The sequence below is a fragment of the Osmia lignaria genome, chromosome 13 (genome assembly GCF_051020975.1).
Source record: "Osmia lignaria lignaria isolate PbOS001 chromosome 13, iyOsmLign1, whole genome shotgun sequence".
In the NCBI taxonomy this organism is placed as follows: domain Eukaryota; kingdom Metazoa; phylum Arthropoda; class Insecta; order Hymenoptera; family Megachilidae; genus Osmia; species Osmia lignaria.
The window spans coordinates 7,146,730-7,162,995 of NC_135044.1; the positions used below are offsets into that span (position 1 = coordinate 7,146,730).

At 48.4% G+C, this 16,266-nt stretch overlaps 1 protein-coding gene across 1 annotated transcript in view; it reads right to left on the reverse strand.

Moving 5' to 3' along the window:
• Delta (neurogenic locus protein delta) overlaps positions 1–16,266 on the reverse strand; it is a 34,395-nt gene that overhangs the window by 15,067 nt on the left and 3,062 nt on the right. Inside the window, exons 2-3 of the mRNA XM_034319072.2 lie at positions 13,653–13,955; positions 4,033–4,096 (exon numbers count right to left, since the gene is read on the reverse strand). Of these exons, the coding sequence (XP_034174963.1) occupies positions 4,033–4,096; positions 13,653–13,955 (367 nt within the window). The remainder of the gene's footprint in view (positions 1–4,032; positions 4,097–13,652; positions 13,956–16,266) is intronic.

Below are 16,266 nucleotides of genomic sequence, written 5' to 3' on the forward strand. Positions count from 1 at the left end.
TTTATATGGTTCATCTTCCTTTTTCGACAGGATTTCCCTTAGGCTTAATAGGAAGGGGGGGGGTTCAACACCGTAGGGCTGGTGTTCTATTTAAGGATGCTGGGAATATCCGAATATTCGTTGTTTTGAATTTTGATATCAATGGTCTTATATATAAATCCTAGGGATTTATATTTCTATAATCTCAATGGATCAAGGTTAAATATTACCGCAATTGCTTACGATTTATCATAAAGTAATTAACACGAAAACGTTCCATTTTTCATGGAGCTAACGCGATACAATCGTACTCTGTATCAGGAACACGATGCAACCTCAAAAATGCGATTTAACAAGAATTCTAATCGAATAAGGAGGAAATATGAGGTGTTAACATCTTATCAAATATAGAGAATCGTACGCTTGGAGGATTTGAGACTAACCGAAGACGGTCTTTTCGTTACGCCACTGACTACGAAGGCAAGTCGACGAACACGAAGAGGAGAAGTGAAAAAAGTGAAGGAAAAAAGGGAGAAGACGAAAGGACGAAACGCAGGATTCGCCGATGGCGTGCCCGACGATACTTAAACAGGATAGCCGAGGACCTCCTCTCTTCTTCCCAGAAGGGAAGTTACGTTTCGCTGTCGGCGAAACGGGAGTCGAGGGAGAGGCAGTTTACCAGGGCCTATCTTCCCAGGTGATGCTGCTTACGAGTTCTGAAAACGCCGATGTTCGCACGCCACGATCTGGCAGATGCGAGTGTGTACACGCCTTTCGACTTGCCTTCTCGTCTGCAGAACAACCACACCTTGGATCCAGACATTTTTTGGCCCAAAAGAAACAACAGGTTGTTTCGAAATCGATCGTTGTTCGATATAATTGGCATTCATTAATACGGTACATGGTCGGCGGACCATGGAGAGATCCCCAATTTAAATTTAATTTTCTATGTTTATTATAAGTGCCATTTCGCGATACTTTTATGTCATCGAATAGTGTCTGAATGAACTCGCGCAACAACCTAATTAGCTAGCAGAGGCAAAGCTTCGTCTCTACCTGCGTGTACGCAACAACGTGCACCTGTAAAACGCCCGGTGAACTCGAGGCCAGTCTGATTCAAGGTATTCATTAAGAACGTTGGCGTCGGCGCGAATAGCCCAGACATTTTCTATTGTTCATTCAGAAACGAGCGGCCGTCGAAGTATAGCCCCGAGCTGGCAGGTAGCCAGATGCATTGCTTTACACACCGTTTGCCCTCTTCCTATCCGTGGAAAAAACTCCTCTTAACCCGGATCACGATTTGTCTCGGACGGTTAAGCCCTTAAACGACACTTATTCCCGTCGCGCCACACCGACCGGAAATAAACGGCAGACACAGTAGAGGGATGATACCAGAAGAAGACACGAGGGATTGAGTTGTTGCACGAATTTCAATTTCTTTGTAAGGGAACTAGTTATCGGTTTCCTCGAACCGTCCTTATCGTGAAATACGACAGCCGCGCTTATCACTCGAAGAAGAGCAGGTGCGCCCTAAGGAACAGAACCATCGACCGTGTGAAGATTCCATCATCAATTGATATCAACGTTGGACCTCGCGTCTGAAAGTTTTCAGAATTCTTCGATAAAACAAAGTTCGTCGATCCTAAACAAGCTAAACGTCCTCTAACGCCGACACGTAGGGATTCGGTATCGCGCGAAAGAAAATTTGGTGATAATTCCTACTGCAGGTGCGGTTCCTTTTTTATCCAGTCAACGGGGAACGCACGGTAAACAACGCGGCAGGAAGAGAGAAAAAGAGGAAGAGAGAAAGAGGAGGACACAGCGAGGGCCTGAGAAAGGAAGCAGCATCCGAGCAGCGAACGGCAATAAAGGGCTCGTTTCAGCGCAGCGGAGCACAGTGTTGAGGGGGGGCATTATATCGTGGCCAGAACGGTGCGATACACACTCGGCCAAGAGAATGAGCACAATGTAAAGCGGTGTTTCGCCGATAAAGGCCCCCGGAATATGTCCAAACACAACGACCGACAAAACGCGCGTATTAATGGGAGCTCTTTTCAGCGCGGATGCGCACAGGTACATCTGTGGGATACCGGTAGGAATTCCGTTCACGGCGAACTTGAAACAAAGGATGAAGAAGCCAAGATTTCGTCCGTGCTCCCGTCCGTTCGTGTGTAATTACTGGTTTCGACAGGGAAACGAGTGTTTTTTTTTTTCTCTCTTGTAACACTTCATTCGAGATCAGGAAATTTGATTACGAAAGTAACGTTATACTTGTCGATGACGACCGCGACGATTCGAAAAAAGAAACGCCAAGGTATTTCGATACCAGCGGACAGGTGGTGATACATCCTTGCGAGTGCACTCCGATTCGCTATCGAGAGCAGCGAGACCGCTTAATTTCTTTCCCGAGGTCCTGTACGCGTCTGCTTGGCAATTAGAATGAACCGGAGACCGGAAGCAACACGCGGCCGTGCAGCGCTCTCATGCGTGTCGCTTGGTTCGTACACGTCGGTGAGCTTCGTCGGTTCCACCTATCCTCGAGGAACCACGAACACGTATGATCTTACGTTATTTCGGCGATGTCTAGACCTACGATTCGTCGTCCATCATGATTAATTAATTATTCGTCCGGTATATTCCTCGATCCGCCGCGAAGAAAGCTTTCCCCGGACGCGGAAGTGTAATGAACAGTTATTTGCATGCGCGATTTCCTGGAGCTTGCTTAACGAGAGAATGCCGACGAGATCCTTGGATGCGTTTAATCATTTCCGTGTTTAATCATTTTCAAGCAGAAAAGAAAAAAAGAGAAAAAACTGTTCCTTTACTTGCGAGCGTAAGGTGGGGCTAGTTATTGGACGAGTTAGAGGGCAGCACTTGAGGATACCGGTGGCTTATGGGTAATTCTTGAACTAAGGAAAAATCATCGATCGGGTGTAATATCGAAACAGAATCGGATACGAAATTTGTTGTACAAGCGAGGAGCGGCATTGTACGCGTAGGATACACATCCATATTCCTCGTCTACGAAGGGTTTCGTGTTACACACGCTGGTGGAAGCTAGGTGCTACGGTTACACAGGAAGGAAACACTAGCGCCTCCGCCTGCTTCTCTTTCCCTCGTTCAGCTTCGTTCTCTACTCGCTGTGACATGACCAAGAGGTGCCCAGGCCGTGCTTTGTGCACGTGGACGAGGCGCGCGTTGCGGTAACCAGACGGATGAACACTAGTGAAAACGGGTCGTGAACGGACGGGAACCGGCGGAAAGAGGAGTGACAAGAGCAGCTGAAACTATCGCTAGTATGCGGGCGCATTAGGTGTCAAAGAAAAATAAAAAGGAAACAAACATGGAGAAACTTTTTCTTCTGAATTGCGTTACTTATGCTTTACGCGGAGAATCATAAACATCCGCGATCTAATTAGAATGAAACAAACTGAAGTTATATCAAGAACAGACAGGAAGTGCCATTTTGCTAATTACAGAAGACAGACCTCCTTCGAAACGAGGACTGTTCTCGCTCCAATTACACCGTTTATAATCTATCATAAGCTCGAAAGAGACGCAAATTAACCAGACTCATCTTAAAAAAGAAGTAACATCATAGGAAAGCCAGTACAGGAAGAGGGCTGTCCCCGAAAGGTTTAGTCTATCGAAACCATGAGAAGAAGCAAGGGAAAGGAGTATAGAGAGGTCGAGTAGAAGTAAGGAGGTTACGTCTCTGGTGAGTGTCGTACACAGGGACAGGAAGTGGCTTCTCGACTGGTCCGGACCTGATGCACAGCATCGATGCCACGATCCAGCTGGACTGCACATGCCCAAAAACCTTCCTTGTACAGCCATACAGAGCTCGTATAGATAGAGAGAGAGAGAGAGATAGTAATTTTTAAACGATTCTACTTCCTCTTCTCTTAGCCCTCGTGTTTTTATTTAGCGCGTGCGCTAGGCACATACTCGTGCCATCGACTGATACAGCTAATACACAGTCGCACGATGCTGTCTTGGAAGGCTTAATAGAAAGAGGAGCGTTTTAAAAGCGGGGAGAAGAAGGTTACTTACCGGCTAAGTGGTGTGTCGTGTTGTCTGCGTCGTGATAAGCTTCCACTATCAGCGAGAATGTACCCTGGGAACAGAACACGGGGTTGGTGAACTTCGAGGATTCTTCGTTAAACTTAAATTATATCTTAATATTCTAATCATAACCGGCTATTTTAAAAATAGAATTAGATCATTTCTATACAACTCGTAAGTTCGTGACAGCTTCGGCCAGAACGCGAATCGCCCATGTGTCCCGGTTTTGGGCGCGAAAAAGCGTGGCAGCTGTGCGTGCCGTCGCGTATCGCAATTAACAATAAATTAAACGTTCCACAGACGGAAAGTGGCAGCACCTGCCACGCATTAGAAGGGTGCGTGCATGCGTGCACGTGTCTCGTCGAAGCGTGCCCTAAACAGCCGGCGATCAGATCACGTGTGTTGCGGCTAGATAGAGGGCGACACTGAAGCGTGGCTGCAACCCTCGGTGCAACGAGTTAACCTCGCTTTCGCTATTTTCCTTGGAATTCGCGCGTGAAAGCATCGAAGGGTACCTACCTTTCCTCCCTATCCGACACGCAAGGGAGCTTTTCGCTTTTATAACGAGCGACCGGATATAAATCATGCCCCCTATATGTGGGTATACTCTTTTTTTTCTTCCCTCCTTTTCTGATACGACGGCACGTGCTTGTCTTCTCGGCTTCGTCCATGCCGAAGCGGGGAACGAACCGATCCGAGGATGAGAGTTAATTGGACGCGAAAATAAATAATCGATCGAGAGGACAGCTCGTAAGAGAGAGAGAGGGGGAGAGAAAGAGACAGTTTTAAATGGAATGCTGTCATCGTTCCGGGGAACCTGTTATACTGTTTGCATTATCCATTATGGATAACACACGTATGCAGAACAGGGGACCGCAGCCACACGCGACCAATCGACGGACCGTGTATGTGTATATTGTGTAACAGAAATTACGGCTGTCTCGCGACATGAAACGATCTATTAATTCTAACCTGACTGTTACGCTTGAACCGAATTAAGGAAATAAGATCAAGAGCTTGATATGTATAGCGGCCTGCGTTAATCGTTATGATTAACCTTTGTCACTGCTACGAGTGTATTAAGTTCTTCGACAAATGATACTTGATTAGCTCGAAGCAGTTAATTACTCGCCGTGTATGATTCCGCGTTTCCATCCACCCTTGACTAAGGGAAACCTACGCTCAAGACCTCCCTCGCAATTGGTCCTGCCCAAGGACACCTCAATTATCTCAATTACCTCAATTACCTCTACGTGGAAATCTGTGCGCGAAAGGCAAGGCTGTAGGCGGTCGTGTCTCTCGCACAACCATAAATCCAGCAACGATACTCCCTTATGGACAAACGCGGCGGCCTACGCTGCGCTCGCACGCATCGGACGAGCGGCACATTATTGTGTAATAAGTACGTGCTGTACACGCGGTGGCCGGTACGTGTGCATGCAGCGATAATACGACGTTTAATTATTAACGTCACAAGCACTGCCGTGGACGGTTACACATACGTACGGTCGCGTGGTGTACCTGGCACACCGATGGAAACCGACTGACGAAGAGAGAGAGAGGAGCGGCTGGTATTACACACGACCTCGTTAGTCGTTGCCGCACCGTGAATAATAAATGTTTATATCCGGCCTCTCTGTCATCGTCATCGTTGCTGTTCCTGTTCGCGTAAACGAGCCGACAACGCGGACGTGCCAACAATTTCATTACACCATTTCCCTGGCATACTGTCGCGCTCTCATCCCCGCCATTTTCCCTGTCAATAAGGTTGACCTAACCTAACCCGGCCTGAGCCATACGTAAAGAAAGCTACACGATCCGCGAAACAACGGTCAATCTTCGTGCAAGTACGTATTCCCTGCTGATCCGTGGTATGGGATGGTATGACCCAGTTTAATGGAAGATTCACGGGACACGATAATGCACGACGAATCGCTGATTTACGGCGAACGTCGCAGCGGGACCGTCGATACCGATCGAGAACGCGATACCGGTGTCGGTGAGCTATTACTAATGGATCGCGGCGTCACGGCGGTTGCGTGACGAACGAGAAGCCGAGATAATTAAATATGAAATTGCTATCAGCGAGCTTTCAATTCCCATATAAATGTACTATGAGCTGTTTTCAACGATAGCGTACGACGATGAGATCTCGTCTCTATCCAACGACCTTCCGACGAATAAATGAATCATACCGTGACGGTTTCGATCCGTGAGACAGGAGCAGAAGGAACGAATGCAGCCTGTACGGAGACTGGAAATGACATATAATGAGATTGCGAGTAGAAATACTTGACATGTGAAGCATGAGTGCCGTGTGAAGGGATAGAAATAGAATGAAATTCGTAAGATCGTGTCAATGGCCTACAAAATCGCGAAGAAAAATTGCGAGACGAATAAGTTTTAGGGTCGAGCCTTGGAAGAATATCCAAGGGTGGTGTGGAGAGCTACGGCGATTTCACCGGTGTCCAATATATCCCATGGAATCGCAGGGCAATTTGTCTCGGCGGAAAGAACGAAAAGGGAGAGAGAGAGGACAGTGTCGTCGTCGGCCAGGTATGTCACATGCGTGTACAGGTTAGAAAGTTTCAGCGAAGATTCCGTGCGCTGTACCTGTGCCTCCAGCTACGAGAGATTCGTCCTCTCGGGAGAGACCGGTGTTCGAGCAGGGCGCGCGAGAAAAAAGTCGCGACGATAATAAAAGAAGAGAGAAAAAAAAAAGTGAGCGGCTGGAAGAAGAACGGTAAGGTGTAAGGCCGAAGGCAGAAAGAGAGGCTCGAAGAGGGCGCGCGCATACCGCCCTTTTCTCTCGCGGCAAGGACGAAAGCGAAGGCACGAAAGGAGGATGAGGCGAGTAGACGAACGGGCAGGTAGGAGAGCGACGGAGAGAAGGAAATAAATTGTTCAGGAGACAAATGCCACCGTGATCGGCCGCTAATTTATTACGGGGATCGGAATTAAGCCGACAAAAAGCTGAAAAAGCCCCGCGTAGGCATCTCCGTAGAACAATGTGTTGGGTGTGTTCTGTGGCCGGTTAGCAGTTCTGCCGGGAAAGACGAAACGCCGCGCCGGGAGAGCAGCTCTGAAGTGAGAGGGAACGAGGAGAGACCGATCCTGGCTCCTGAATGAAGAAGAAAGAGAAACAGAGACAGAGGGTGGAGGACCGGTGTGTTTCCAACAAAACCGCGCGCATACAACTACCATGACGAGAAAGAACGAGGAGGGAGAAGGAAGGAAAAAGACGGATGAAAAAACGCACCGTAAGAGAGAGAGATACACGGTCGCAGGAGGAACCTGAATGATGAAAAGGAAAAGAACAGAGGCTCGTTCCCTGTTCAAGAGAAAGAGAAACGGGATAGAATGGAGGAAGAAACTAGTCGGATAAAGAGAGAAAGAGAGAGGCTGGCTCGCTCGAGAGTCGGTTCCCACGGCTGCGCAGCATACCTCCACCTTCTCTTCCCTCTCTCTCCTCACCCCATCTTGTGTGCTCCTCTTTCTCTCTGTCTTTACAATGTCGCGCTTCTCCTTTCTTTCTGTTCTCCACTCTCCCTTCCTCTCTGTCTGGCTATCGGCTCGTGATTCGTTCTTTCCTCGCTTTTCTCTATCGAGACTATATCCAGCCGCTTCTTTTACTCGCCTCTCGTTTCCTTCTCTATTACATTGGCCGATCGAACGGGCTCCTACTCTCGTCTAGCTCTCCTTCACGACTTCTTCCCTCCGTACATGTGTGAGCGTCGGGTTATAGCTGCAATCTCGCCGACGCGTCGTACGTGTATACTCGCGTATTAATCATCGCGGAAAACGATCGAGAAGAAAAGGACGAAGAAACAAACAGGTAGCCGACACGTTGCATATAGATGTGACCGGTGATTCGGTGTATCGAGGCTAGCAAAGGGGAGACGACGCGACGGCGTGATTCATCGTGGAAAAAGGAGCCGGAAGTCTGGAACGACTTTTCGCCACTGCATCCTGGGAAAATGCCGGGGCTCTCCCCTTCGGGGCTGATCATGCTAACCGGTTGCAATCGACCTGACGCGTATACATCCAGATGCCTATCGTTTACGATTAATAAAACCGCAAACCGTACGTCGGGTAAACCACTAACCGTCGTCGAGGTGATAATTGCTAGCGATAAAATGTTCATCGTATCTATAATTGGGCGTACACGTCGATGATTCGAGGGAAAATGAAAAAAGAAGAAGCAGTAAAGAGAGGGAACACAAGCATCGCGGAAACCCGGTCGTGCCCTAGCGCTTCTATTTTTAACCATTCACGCTTTAACGTCTCGCGCCCGAGGAGCGTGGCATTTCCGCGTGGAGAAATTTTCGTGGCCTCCATTCTTCGTTGAAAGGAGGAAGAGGAAACCGAGGATAACGAGCGACACACCGTCCGTCTCTTGCCCGCGGCTGAACTTACGAAAAGTACATTGACACACCTGCGGACGCGGCCACTTTTATAAACGCGCCGTTACGTAGCGCTGCCTGTACCGGTCACGTGCTCCCGAACGTCTAGTTACCCCTAGAATGGCGGAGCGTAACCTCTATTCTGGTAAGTTAACGCATCGTTTAATGTTGAAATTTAATTTCAATCATTCCGAACGATTTCTTCGAATTCTTATTTCAACGAAAACCAAACTAAACTTAACTTAACCACCTCGTGCATCGAAACCAGCTGAGCCGAACGAGCGTGCATTTAACAGCGACTCGTTACACTGAATTATTACACCAACCGAATAATTTTATTCGTTCCTTTCCTCGTTTCGAGTAATGCGAACAAATGTCACGCTTTCACAGTCCCTCTTTTAAAACGCACGTTCTTCTGTTAATGATTATTTTACCGCGCGATATTGCCGTTCCCCGAGTTTCTATTTCCCTCCTTACATCCATTCGATCGTCCAACGATCGACTCTCGACCGGTCAATGGAACCGTCTAGTCGACGACCGAAACGCAAACAAACTCGATCTCCGTGGGTCGTCGCCACGAAACCGTCGGGTCGCGAACAGATGAAACATCCGCGCGAAGGAAAAAGGGAAAGAGAAACGTTCCAGCGTAAAAAGTGAAACGTGCTAGAATCTGAGACCAAGATACAATCTGTCCTCGTAAATGGACGAAGAAACAAGTGTACAAGTGTTCCGATCATTGCATCGGCCGATGAAGAAACTTGAATATTAAACCGAGGGGAAGGATGAGAAAATAAAAAAGAATAATAAAAGAAGGAACGAAGCGAGACAGAAAAACAGAACGAAATGGTAGGATCACGCGTGAATAGCGCGCGTCCCGAGGAACATGTTAATAAGCTTTGACAGCAGGTCTGTCAGCTGATGTGTACCTGCTCGATGACCACGTGTCGCGCCTCCAGGGTGGGGCAGATACACTCCCCGTTTATGTATCTCTCGTAACAGCTCTCGTACCGCTGGTTAGAAACCGTTCGGCCCATATACAGACTCTCTCTTTCTTCTTGCCACTAGAGGCGCGCAACAACACCCGGCCGCAAAAGAAATAAAGACAAAAGAAGAAATGATGTGCCCTAGGGACATAAACTCATTTCACCATTATTACGGGGAACAGCCTCGTCTCGTTCCTCTTAAAACGAAGTCACTAGCGTTCTGCAGGAAGGAAGCGAGGCTTTCTGCCTTGATACGCTTCGGGTGTAACCGTGCCTCTCAGTTAGTAGCTATTTGTAGATAAGTTCGAACGAGTTTGTAATCATTAACTGGCGTAACGCTCTAATTAGTTATTCTGCTAATTAGATTTTGACGGTTAATTAGCCATGTGGCCGGTATTCCCACGAGTTCGGAACAATGCCGCGAGGAGAGAGCCGAAGCGCCACCTGGGTTCGCGTTTTTTCCGCCTTCCGGGCGCATATGCGCGCGCATCCGATCAAAGAAGCTTAGATTCGACGAGGGCGAATAGATCTTGGGTGCGCACGGATTTACGAGCGTCGCGGCGAGAATAGCGGAAGGACGGAAGCTGGAAAAGAGGTCGATCGCGGGTGGTTCTAAAGATACCAGGAGCGTTACTGGTTGCCTGAAATCCGGCGGCAGGCTAGCGATAAGTTTGCACGTACAGCCGTGCGTTGGTCCCTGCTTAACCCTCTTTGCAATCTTTCGCTTTTATCCCGAAATTTCTCAGGATCCGTCTGCTTCCCGATGATATTCGAGGACGAAACGAGAAAAAAGCGTCGGGTATGCTGGGCGTCGTTGGACTCTAACGTAGTAACTGTTAGCCGACGTCCGAGGGTCCACGCGTTGTCCTCACCGTTCAAGACGTAATTTATGCTAAACGTTTCGCGTCGTGGAAGCCGCGCATTGCCGTACACCCGAGTCAGCCATTCATCCGACGCCCTTCTCCAGGTCCGTTCCTTCGTCTGGGACGCGAATCACGCAGCCTTTTCGGCCGTGGGACCATGATTCTCTGTCTCTTTCGGTCCCACCTTCTTTACGTCGTTTCCCCACCTTCTGTGCCACCTTTATGCTCCTCTCTATCCTACTTCTCTCTGTCCGTCTCTTTCTTGCACGCTCGCTTACGCTGCCTTTCATTCGTCCTTCTCTGTGCTCGACGTCCTCTCTGGTCGGTACCCACGGATCCTCGAGTATGTACGATATGCCCGCTGCTTTGTGGACCGGTATGCGCGATCGTGCGCGCGCCAACGCAGGAAGGATAAGGGAAAGAAAGGAATTTTTTAATGAATCTTACTTTTTTTTTTTTTTTGTCAATGGACCGCGATTCATCTTTGACCGCGACAATGAGGCTCGCGTTACCCTTTCCGGAGGGATGATCGATAAGAATTTGTCCCATGGTACCTGCCGGTTGACGCTAGAAAGTTAGCCACCTGATTGGAACTCGAGGTAGATACGATTACAGGAAGGGAGCGAGCAAAGCGGACGGGAAATCGGTGGAATTGCTCGAGAATACCGCGGCGCACAGTGGCCGCACTGTCGCGCGGGTCGTGCTGCTTTAATAAGTAGGAGCAACGCGGTCCGCGCAGTGCAACATGAAGCAATTAAAGCCGAGAAAGACGGAGAAGAGGAGCTCGATCTTGATACGAGCAGACGAAGGTTACGATTGCGTATCAAGCTCAGCTCTTCTGTCTTTTCCAGCCTCCTTAATTAACGGCAGACGGGCGCCCCTTTGGATGCAACCCGCTTGCGCAACCGTCCACATAACACGCGGCGTCCCGCTTCCACCATACAGAAAGAACTTGCGATTCTGGACTCACCCGATCATCGGTCGTGAACGCGATAACGTTTTTATTACCACGTCGCGGAGTTGAATAATGAAAACGGAAGCTCATTCTCGCGCATCGGCGCAACGAAAATAAATCCGGCACTCCGAATAGCGATTACACACCGTTACGAGTGCTGTCTAATTCCTTTTCCCTCTGCGGCCGTGACAGACAGACTACCGTGGCCGATTCTCAAAAGGTTGTTTCTTCCACGCGCAGGATTCCGGCCAGCCTCTTTTCCGAGAACGCGATTCTTTTTATCTTCTTTCTATTTCGCCGCCGTCGAGAGTTCCTGCCCCTGGAACCCTCACGCGGAGCCTTTTGCCGGCCCGATATAGCCTAGTAATATCGGCTGATACGAGGAAAGGAAAGGAGGACCGAGAGGGCAGCAGCTTAGACGTCGAAGAAGAGAGAAATCGGCGATGGAACGCGATCGAAAGGGGTTAGAAACGGGACGAAAAGCGAGGGAAAAGAAAAGGAAGAAGAGGGCGCGTTTTCAAACGGGAGAGACACGGAGGAGAGAGAATCGGTCGCTGAGGTGGCGCGAGGGACCGCCATATGGGTTAGTAAATTTAACTCTGCTCGCGAGAGAGCTTCTCGAAGAGGAGGACACGGGGGTGCACGCGGTGAGAGAAAGAACGACGCAGAGATTACGAGGGAAGTGTAGAAGCACAAAAGGCCTAGCCATCTGCCAGTGGCCCTGCAGTGCGTCTCATAGGCAGAAGTACGCGAACGGCAACGAGAGAGAACTGACGTATACCAGGGACGCTGAGAAAACATTGGCGTAGACTCATTACTAAACCGATACGTGTTAATCTTGGTGTACTGGGTCATTAAAAAAACTTATGTACCGAAAATTTCTTTTGCCAATTCCTCAATAAAGTACTTAATCTGTCGTTACGTCCGGTGCTATTTTAAATCACACGAGTCCATAATCTCTGTTCCCAAATTCTAATTCGTAGATTCGTAATAGATTAAACGATTAAAGAAGCAGATATATCAAAGGGTTGAAAAAATAAATTCAGCATTCTCGCCAATGCTACGAATTACAGAAGCAACAACAAGCAGCCGTGTAACAGCAGGAGGGAGATACAGACAAGTGCCATCGCTTATCTCCGTTTCTCTCCCGCTTGCCGGACCATCTGCCATCCGATAGGCGGTCCTTGTCGTACCATGGGTGCATGCACGCGCCTAGCGTGCCACCGAACCACGCTTGCTTTTAATGCGATCGGCCCGCCTTTCTTTTCGCTCGTGATACCGCGAGAAAGTAGCGACAGCCACGTTCCGCGATAAGTTTCCCTTTCGACAATTTCATTTTTTATCTTGTCGCGACTAATTACCACGCGGTAACGTTCTGACGCAACGAGGAAATTACCACGACACATGAACGAGCAATTTACTTTTCAATGTTTCCTTATCGATCCTAACGGAAAGTAATGGCAGAACTTTACGACCCCCCTGTGAAATGGCAACTCGTAACGCACCGACGACGCAGGGAGATAGAGGAGTTAACTAACAGTTGGGCGACGAGCACGCGAGACGGAGGGGTGTTTCCTGAAAATTAGTCGAGCTCTGGTCGCAATTTAGCCTAACGCCTACCGGTTAACTCGCCCGGGAAAGATACGAGAACAAGATCGCAGATACAGCGCACGATTTTTTTCACCGTCCGCTGAATTCGCGCTGCCCTTAGCGGTGCTTTAGTCAACGCGAAGATCTTAATTTTTCGCGGTGAACGCGTGTTCATTATTCGAGACAAGGATCGTCTCAGGTTCATTCAGAAGATCGTCCGACGAGGAGGAAGCAAGAACAACGTAAACGGCCGCACGCGCTGATTTTCGACGTTAAAACGCTATGTAATTGTCCTTCCTCACCGGAGCGCTATTTACTTTGTAGAAAAAAGAAAGAACTACGATCGTCGGTCGAGATTGCACGGAAATGAAGTGGTCGTAACGAGCGCGGGAACGGTTTATCTCATCGACGTTTCGCGAAAGACACACCGATCGCATTCGTAATGAATTGATTCTTTCTTTCGTTCTTTCTTTTTTTTTTACAGTTCGTTACGCGCCTCTTTTAATTCCGCTTTACGAGAGACAATTTTTCGCATCCCACACGCGACGCACGCGATATGCTAATGGACGAGATTGCAAAAAGGTGCGCACCTTAGCGACGATCTTTCTGTTTCGCAGAGGACATAAATTGTTCGACGACAAACGTTTAATGGACCGTTAATCTTGATTAATGTGTTTTTCATCGGGAACTAACTTCTAATCGCTGATTAACATAAGAAAAGAATATCTATCCGCATCGGGGAATTGAATTGAAACGTCAATTTTCACCTTCCCTATCGGTGTATAATAATTTATAAGATAAAAAAGACACTTACCGGCCAGGTGAACTCGAATGGGAATTTGATGGGGTTGGTGAAGCTCGGCAAGGCGACGTTGGGGCTGAGGTTAACGATGTTCTCGCCCAGCACCGGTGTAACGACGTCGCCGTAGGTGCACGGCGTCGTCGTGTCGATCTTCACTTGATACTGTTTCAGGCATACCCTGAACTTGGTCTTACAAACGCCCGAGCACTCGCCGGTCTTGGAAGTGCTGCCTGAACAGCACTTGCCAAGACTATCTTTACCGTACTCGTTCACGAATGACTTCAGCCTTAACTCGAACACCCCGGATGCGTTTACCTGAAAAGAATCATGTTTTAAGAATCACGTGCAAAGGTCTTTCCGTTAGCCTCTATACTCGTTGAACCCGCCAGTGGCCGAGCATTGCGAAAGGCGCAAGAAAATCGGCGAAAAGACAATCGCGGCGTGGCTCGACGTCGGGGGTCGTCTCGTGCCCAACGACCCAACACGCCGCGCCCGGGCAGCACGTGTGTAATCGCGTTTTTGCGCATGCGCGTCTTGTGACTGCACATCTCCCAGGAGGAGCAGAGATATCCGCGCGAATGACCCGAGAAAAAGCACTTTTTTTTCGGCTTGCCAAGACTCCGGGGGAAGAGGGGTTCGAGGTGCAGATGGACATTTCGCCACGCGTGCTGCCAAGCACCAACGATCATGCAACTCGAAGGGGCGTTTTCGAAACGAGAAAAAAGGAACGCTCTGATACTCGGTCGTAAATGTATTAACTGAAATGTAGGACCGTCCGAGAAAACGTTACGAGGAATTAATCGCGTTCCATTCATCAGGAACTTAAAGAAATACTGTTCGTCTACTAGAGATCCGCGTCTCATCGTTCCCGTTGACGGAGCGATCGCTAAAGGGACTCTGTTTTTCTTCGACGACAGTATCCAGTGTAAATAGAGCCGATGTGTCAATATTTCTCCGATCCTAACCCTCGTCGTTCGGACCCGTAAGAGTTCTTGACCACTGTGGACAATGGCCTAGGGATATATACACACACACACACACAGCTGTCGTGGCAAGTGTGCACACACAGCGAGTAGACAAGCGAACCTTCCCACGAGACATTGTATAGCCAAGCGAAACTATACATATATCGTGTCTCGCGTGAACGAGAGGAGCGCACTAACCTTACTATCGAGCCAGCGGATCGTTTTACGATCTCACTGGCCCTCCTCGTACGTCCATTACACCCCCGTTGTAATCTTCGAATTTCCTACTACAAAGGACACTGACCTTTTTTTTGACGCGGTAAGAAAAGATGGTTGAGTAAAAAAAACAAATTCGCTCTTACAGAGGAGCAATAACGTGGGAGCTACTGTAAGATGGGCTCTTACGAGGTGCTGACCGTGGGACAAGAAAAATATTCTGATTAAAAGACACGTGGTACACTGAGTTGCACTGAACTTGTCGCAGTGAAGTTTGCCACGCATTCACTCACCGACGCGGCGTGAATGCGTAGTGAATTTGTAGCCAACTTCACTGCGACAAGTTCAATGCAAATCAGTGGAAGAAAGTCTAGGTTAGGTTCTCCTCGAAGGAAAAGTGGGAGGCTACTTCCCCTACATTTACCATTAGTCAAGAGAAGTGTACGTTGCAGCCGAATGTACAACGGCGTTCGATGAGGAATTCTCATTTTTGGCGCGCTGGAGCGCTATTCTCGGAACGAGAATGGCCGCCGCCAACTATTTACGGATACAACCGGCGTTATTTCGTCACAAAACAATTTTACAAAGCCGCCCTTCGTGGCACTGCGTGTTCCCACAAACGACACCGTCTAGATACTTTGCTCCGCTGTTCTTTAACCCTAGACTGTGGTCACACGGACGAGGCTAGTTATTTGGGCCAAATCTAGTGATTTTTATGAATCCTCAGGGACCCGACACTAAGTACTATATCGATACAATGTTTCGTGCGTTGCATAAACTTTGCCTCGTAAAATGTTCTCCAAGCTTATCGCACGAAACTTAAGTATCCAGATATAAGTGTCAGGTTGATGCAATTAACCCTAAATGAATTCCGAACCGTGTCCCTGGAAGGTCGAAAAGAAGAAGTTACGAGGAGAGGTTATGCTGGTGTAACGAACGAACCGGGGCCAACGAAAGCAGACGGCGAAGAGAAGAAGCTAGACACTTCTAAAAGAGTGGATCCAGATTTAGAGTTGTGTTGTATGCGGCGAATATACTACTGTTGCCACTGCTTTTCTCCTCTTTCGTCGGATGGGTTTCAGAGTCTGGCCGAGGAACGACGGAGAGGCGAGACCGGAGAAGGATGGAAACGAAACAAGGATTCGTCGTGTAAGTGACGGAGAGACAAGGAGAGGAGAAAAAAACATCTCTCCCAGGAAGAATACACTTGGGACACGTTGGTGGTGGGTAAACGCGTGAAAAAAGGGAAAGGAAACGAAAACTTATCTTGTGCATGCAACCAAGAAACGATGTTACATACATACGTAACGAACGATTTCAAGAAATCAGCACACGTACGGATCCACGGGTTAAAATTGGAAAGCATTCTACCGTGGGTAAATTCGATCTAACCTAACACATACGGATATAGCGTTCGACTGGATAAATATAAGCCGGTATCGAAC